Consider the following 7,500-nt stretch of genomic DNA (forward strand, 5'->3'; position numbering starts at 1 on the left):
GATAAAAAAAAAATCAAAGCAAAAAAACAACAACTAAAGAGAGAGAGAGAGAGAGAGAGAGAGAGAGAGAGAGAGAGAGAGAGAGAGAGACCAAGTGTACAGAAACGGAAGTGAGAAGGGATTGATAGAAGGGCGACTCTGTGTGTGTGTGTGTGTGTGTGTGTGTGTGTGTGTGTGTGTGTGTGTGTGTGTGTGTGTGTGTGTGGCGCCAGCTTACGGAGGGATGAAGGCACTGTAGCGTCAGAGAGAGAGAGAGAGAGAGAGAGAGAGAGAGAGAGAGAGAGAGAGAGAGAGAGAGAGAGAGAACAAACACACAGAAAGATACTATTACATTTTCCTCTCACACATAGAGAATTGTTATTGCTGTTGTCTATATTGCAGTGTGTGTGTGTGTGTGTGTGTGTGTGTGTGTGTGTGTGTGTGTGTGTGTGTGTGTGTGTGTGTGTATGTGTGTGTCCATTCCTAAGGTGTGACACAGGAATATTAATTAATGCTTAACTCTTTCCTTCTTTACTTGGCATCCGCATTTTGTAATTACTTATTTTTTTTTTTTTTCGTCATTACTTTTGCTTTCGAGAGAGAGAGAGAGAGAGAGAGAGAGAGAGAGAGAGAGAGAGAGAGAGAGAGAGTAATTTCCGTATCTTTTTGTTCTCTTGTTTGCATTTTTTTTATTATTATCATTATCATTATTATTATTATTATTATTATTTATAGTCTTTATTTTTTGCTTCATCGTTTTCACAATTAATTTCTAGTTTTATTCTTCCACTGTTGATCTTCATACTTTTACAGAGAGAGAGAGAGAGAGAGAGAGAGAGAGAGAGAGAGAGAGAGAGAGAGAGCGCTTCAATCTAACGTCCTCCCCGTGACGTGGTTTTTGTTTTTCTGTCTCTCTTTCTTGCTTTCTTTCTGGCCGCCAGCGTGAGATAGATACCACCACCACCACCACCACCACCACCGTCAGCATGTCACACACACACACACACAATGTCAACACGCTACACTATTTCCTCTCTTCTCTCTGACCTTCATTCCACAAGTACTCATTTCTCTGTGTGACTGTATGTTAATTCTTTTTGTCTATTCTCTCTCATGTCATTATTTATCTTTTTTTCCTTGTGTTATTTGTCGGTTCTCATTCATTGTTTACTATTTTATCTATTCATTATTTTATCGCATGTTTCTATTTCTGGTTTTTCTTTTCTGTGAGTTTTTTTTTTTTTTTTTTAATGAACTGTTTCTTAATTCCTTTATCTCATCTCCGTAATGTTGCATCTCTTATTATCTTTTATCGCTATTTTCATATCAACTGCTCTACTGATCTTCTTAAGTGCATGTCTGTCCACCCTATACTCTGCCCTCCTAATGCAAGAGTTCTTCAGTATTCACAATCGTTCATCTCTTTCTCTGCTAAACTCTGGAACTTCCTGCTGGCTTCTGTATTTCCACTTTCCCATGAATTGAAGACCCATTTTCAGTAATGCTTCCCTCTCTCACTTCGACCATTTTTAAACACCACAGAGACGATTAGCCGAGTTCTAAAGAGTATTTTTTTCTTGTTGATAATGCAGAAAATTTGTTAACATGTTACTAGAATTACAGAAACAACCTTAAACCCTGTGTCACTTCAACTATAAACTCCTTTGAAAATAGTGAAGGTGCAGAGTGGAAGTGTTTGAGAATATGGGCCTAAGTCTTAACCCCTTCAGTACTGGGACGCATTTTCACCATGAGTTTTGAGTATGATTAGACGACTTTATTGACATCAGAAAGGGTCTGTGGAGGTGAGAAGTTTAATGGCCAGAGTATTCAACTAGTTCAATCCCCCCACGTAAGTTTCTGAAGCTGTATAAGACCACCAAACAGTAAGCAGAATGAATATGACATCGCGTTTTGGTACAGAAGGTAGCAAAAGGAAAATTTCAAGACACTAATCCTTAAATTTCCAACGATTCTCTTCACATAAGTTTGAGACCGGTTCTTCAGTAAACCTCTCCTCTTCCCCTTACTGTTGTTTCCCTGCCGTTGTCCTGTACCTCGCATATAAAAACGAGAAAACAAAAGCTATCCATATTTTGTATTCCCTCAGGTTATTTTTCTGTTTCCCCTCGTCTTTCCCTCCCTTATTTTATACACACTGAAATTACTCCAAACATTTTATTTCCGACTCGTAACCTATTTTCTCTTTACGTGGCGGAGGCGCTGAAGAGGAAACGAGAACACAACAAAAGTCCTTCTTCCGTTAGTCCTTTCCTTCCTTCTCTAATTCCAAACTGTTCTCTGTAACGTTTCTGGACAATACCGTATCTGGGAGCTACTACGTGTGTGTGTGTGTGTGTGTGTGTGTGTGTGTGTGTGTGTGTGTGTGTAATTTTCTCTTCACTAATCCCTGTAATCATTCGCTAGTTTTCTCTCTTGATCTTCCGTCTTTGTTTTCGTCTCATTTCCGCTCCTCTTTTCCCTCCCTTCCTCTACCAGTTGTATTTCCTCATTTCCATCGATTTTTATTCACTCTCTCTCTCTCTCTCTCTCTCTCTCTCTCTCTCTCTGTCAGCTAATCCTTGTAATTATTCTCTACGGCGCTTCTTTCTGTCTTTCTCCTTTTGTATCATCTCGTTCTGGCTACTCCATGCATCCTTTCCACGTCAATAATTGTAGTTTTCTCTTCATATTTTTCTTCTTTTTTTCAGTCTCGTAATCTTTATTTTATGTCAATATTGTTGCACGTGTCTGATTTTTTTTTTGTCTTTTCCTTCTCTTTCATTTATCTCCTTTCTATGTCAGTAATTGTAGTTTTCTCTTCATATATTTTTTTTTCAGTCTAGTAATCTTTATTTTAAGTCAATATTGTTGTTCGCGTCTTTGATTCTTTTTTTTCTTTTCCTTCTTCTTCATTTCTTCTTTATTTCACCTTTGTTTACTTGTTTTTTTATTCATCTCGATTAATCTCTGTTTTTTTCTAATTCTCGTTTTCTTAATCTATTTTTCTTACCTCCATCTTTCCTTTTATCACAAGTACATCAAGTTTTTTTTTATTTTTTTTTTTTGTTAGTATTTCTTCATTTATTTTTCCCCGACACTTGTTCTTCACGTCTCAATTTCCCTCTTCACAGTTTATAAATGGGATGAAATTAATTAAACATCTGGATAAAAGTGTGTGTTTGTGTGTGTGTGTGTGTGTGTGATGTCTTTCCTCAATTTCTCTCTTTGCAGTTCAACACGAGAAGTTTATATAAATGGTGGGGAGGGGAATTACTCAAGAATAATCGTTGTTTTTATTCGTATTTCTTCCTCATCTAATCTCATTTTTTTCTCGGCACTGTTGTTCAAGTCTTTCTTTAGTTTCTCTCCTCACAGTTCGACACGAGAAGTTTATAAAAGAGGGAAGAAACTACTTAGGAATAATTGTTGGGTTTTTTTTTTTCGTGTTTCTTCCTAATCTCATTTTTTTTTTTCCTCGGCACTGTTCCTCACGTCTTTCCTTCATTTCTCTCTTTATAAGTTGGAATAAATAACAACATCTTTAGTGCATTTTTTAAGAGAGAATAATTGTTGGTTTGTTCGTATTTTTCCTTCACGTGATCTCTTAATTCTACTCCAAACTGCTCTTTACGTATTTCTTTCACTTCATTCTTCAAAATTCAACACAGGCAATTCATAAGTAGGAAAAATAACAATATCTCTAGTACATTTTTTAAAGAAGGAATAATCGCTCTTCTTGTTCGTATTCCTTCCTCACCTAATCTCCAAACTGCTCTTCACATCTTTCCTTTAATTTCCTTCGTCTCAGTTCGACACGGGAAATTAATAAAGTGGGGAAAACAAATTGCTACATCTTTAGTGGGGATAGTTTTTTTGAAGGAGCAATAATCGTGTATGGAGTTTTACATAGAAGCTCCCGAAGTGTTGTTGTTATACCCTCAAGTGATATAAACCGAACATTCTCAGTGAGTTAATTTTTCTCGCCCCACAGAGAAGACATTCAGTTTTCCCATGGGTCTCCTCCTCCTTTAGCCACTCCAGTACCAGGACGCGTTTCTTTGTTCATTCTGCTTACTATTTGGTGATTTTATACAGCTTCAGAAACTTATGTGGGGATTAAAATAGTGAGGACTCTGGCTATCAATCTTCTGACCTTCATAGACTCTGTAAATAAAATCGTCTAATCTTACGCAAAATCTCAAGGTAAAAATGCGTCTCATCACTTAAAGGGTAAAGGTACAGAATTTTTGTCACACTCATTTCAATCACCCATAAACACCTTTAACCCCCTTCAGTACCTGGACGCGTTTTTATACTCATTCTGCTTACTATTTAGCGATCTTATACAGCTTCAGAAACTTATGTGGGGATTAAAATAGTGAGGACTCTGGCTATCAATCTTCTGACCTTCATAGACTCTTCCTAATGTAAATAAAATCGTCTAATCGTACTCAAAACTCGAGGTAAAAATGCGTCCCAACACTGAAGGGGTTAAGGCACAGAATTCTTGTTACACTCCATTGAATTATATATTGAAAAAAAAAAAAAGCTTTAAGACACGAATCTAGAGATGCAGATTATTATTACTCTAACAGAATATTGAAAACGTTCTGGAAATAAATACAAACTCAGCTCTTACTGTAAAAAAAAAAATATACAAAATTGTTCCAAGATAATCAACAGAACAAAGAAAGAAAAATAAATGAATATCTTTCAGCGCCGAGACATTTTTTTCCCCCGCAACTTCAGTACTGAGACGCAATTTTTACTTTATTTTTGGGTGTGATTAGATGACTTTCTTTACATGAGGAAAGACTATGGAGGTGAAAATGTCAATAACCAGCGTCTTCACTATCTTAATCCCCACATAAGTTTCTGAAGTTGTATCAATAAAATCGCCAAATAGCAAGTAGAATGATAAGGAAAACGCGGCATGGTATTAAAAGGGTATAAAAAAAAAATGTAGAATCTATGTAGGACAGTAGACATATAAACACATCTTTGAAAACCCTCAACAGTTTCCCCTGCAGCGAATTGAAGATCCACTTGAAATTACCACTTGAATAATTAAGCCACCATTGAAAGCTCCATCACCTTCCCCTGGAGCCTGTTAAAGATGCAGGATCCTCGTTAAACTCTCACTACACTCGTAAAAAACACCCCTTGACAGGCCTAACAGCTTCCACTATGGTCTGTTAAAAGATGCAACATATTTGTAACACCATCACTGGAATTATAAAGCAAACTCAAAAATCTCCAGCACAGTTTCCACTCGCATCATGAAAACCCCTTTACAAATCCCAATACCTTTGCCTAACACCTATTAACCCCTTCAGTAGCATGACGTGTTTCCATATTCATTCTGCTTACTATTTGGTGATTTCATACAGCTTCAGAAACTTATGTGGGGATTAGAATAGTGAAGACTGCCGCCATTAATCTTCTGACCTCCATAGAACCTTCCTAATGCCAATAAAATCGTTTAATCATACCCAAACTCAAGGTAAAAATGCGTCTCAGGTAAGAATAAAAGGTCTTACTATTTAGTGATCTTATAGAGCTTCAGAAACTTATGTGGGGGACTAAAATATTGAAGACTGTGGCCATTAATCTTCTGACCTCCATACACCTTTCCTAATGTCAATAAAATCGTTTAATCACACCCAAAAACTCAAGATAAAAATGCGTCCCAGTAATGAAAGGGTTAAAAATACAAAATCCACGTAAAAACAACCAATCCAGTTATGTAAACATGCTAATCAGCGCCAAAAACTTGAATTACACGATGTTAAATATGAATACTTATCAGACTATCACTAGAATCAACAAACCGCATCATAATCCTAATAAATTTTGCCACAGTCCGTTGAGGAAGCGATGTTTTCGTTAAAAGTGACATAAAACTCTGGAATTCCACAAAACACACTCGACAACCATTAAATCTTTCATCTCAACCAATAAAGAGTGCAAAGTCTTTATGGGATCACAAAACACTCTTAAAAACTCATCACAACCAATCAAGAATGCAAAATCCTTATCAAATTTATCACAGGAATCACAAAGCCCACTTAAAAAACTCATCGCAACTAATTCAGAATGCAAAATCTTTATCAAATTTATCACTGAGATAAAAAAAAAACACTCTTAAAAACTTCCGTTATAACCTGTTACATATACAGAAGCTTTCGCACACTTCTACTGACAATATAAGAAAACCACTAACACTTCCCACCACACCACAACACGAGGAAGATATTAGAAACGTGGTTCTGTGAGTGAATGAGCATTTTTCTCTCACCACAACCTATTAAAGATGTAATATTCGCACCAAACACATCACTGGGATCACAAAAAAACACCCTTAAAAACTCTAATAACAGACGTAGACATTTTGTATACGACTGCCTGATGTTAGTAGAAAACCACCAATGCTTCCAACCTTGTCAATGCCATCACAAAAACACCCTTAAAAACTCAATTACAGACGCAGAATATTTTGTACACTACTGCCTGATGCTGCTAGTAAGCCACCAGTACTCCCACCAAACCACAAAACTAGTGAAGGTTTAGAAACGTGGAGCTGTGAGTGAACCTGCTTCTATATATTTAACTTCCTATAACTTGACTTCATTTAAGAGGGAGATTTCAAGACTTTTATCCATCATTTTTGACAAAGTCTCTCGAACCTACAAAAGAAATGGCAACTAAGTGGGCCTTTTATTTACGTTTTATATTGCCCTTGGCCAGTTTCCCACTCTTACATAAAAAAAAAAAAAAAATGAACGTTTCTCTCCCACAGCGGAGCGGGCGGGGCGGGCGGCAGTGTGTATAGGGTGCGGTGCCATCATCCACGACCAGTACATCCTGCGAGTCGCCCCGGACATGGAATGGCACGCCGCCTGCCTCAAGTGCGTCGACTGTCACCAGTTTCTCGACGAGTACTGCACCTGCTTCGTGAGAGACGGCAAGACCTACTGCAAGAGGGACTACGTCAGGTGAGCCTTCAGAGACAGAGAGAGAGAGAGAGAGAGAGAGAGAGAGAGAGAGAGAGAGAGAGAGAGAGAGAGAGAGAGAGAGAGAGAGAGAGAGTGTGTGCTTGTTAATTTCAGTTTTTATCATATTGTGTTTAAGAGAGAGAGAGAGAGAGAGAGAGAGAGAGAGAGAGAGAGAGAGAGAGAGAGAGAGAGAGAGAGTGTGTGTGTGTGTGTGTGTGTGTGTGTGTGTGTGTGTGTTGTGTGTGTGTGTGTGTTGTTTTCAGATAGTTTCCTGATCATCTTGTGTTAAATCATTAAAAATTATTATGTTCTATCAAAAACTCTACAATTTGCCTTATCAGCTCGTGTGTAAAGCAATACCAGCATTTCTAAGCTTATATTTACAATTATATACTTTTTCTTATCACCTTCTATATAAAACCATTCAAAAAATTATGTTCTGTTAATAATTATGGAAACAAATAAGGGAACAAACATTAATTCTAGAGCCATGTCAAAAAATGGCCATTTGTTGATAAGCACA

General features: G+C 37.3%; 1 protein-coding gene across 6 annotated transcripts in view; it reads left to right on the top strand.

The window, feature by feature from the left end:
- LOC123505074 (insulin gene enhancer protein ISL-1-like) overlaps window positions 1-7,500 on the top strand; it is a 44,267-nt gene that overhangs the window by 8,890 nt on the left and 27,877 nt on the right. For all 6 annotated transcript variants that reach the window (XM_045256110.1, XM_045256109.1, XM_045256111.1 and 3 more), the window contains exon 2: window positions 6,782-6,977. In XM_045256110.1, the coding sequence (XP_045112045.1) occupies window positions 6,782-6,977 (196 nt within the window). The remainder of the gene's footprint in view (window positions 1-6,781; window positions 6,978-7,500) is intronic.

Source organism: Portunus trituberculatus, chromosome 17 (assembly GCF_017591435.1).
Source record: "Portunus trituberculatus isolate SZX2019 chromosome 17, ASM1759143v1, whole genome shotgun sequence".
In the NCBI taxonomy this organism is placed as follows: Eukaryota; Metazoa; Arthropoda; class Malacostraca; order Decapoda; family Portunidae; genus Portunus; species Portunus trituberculatus.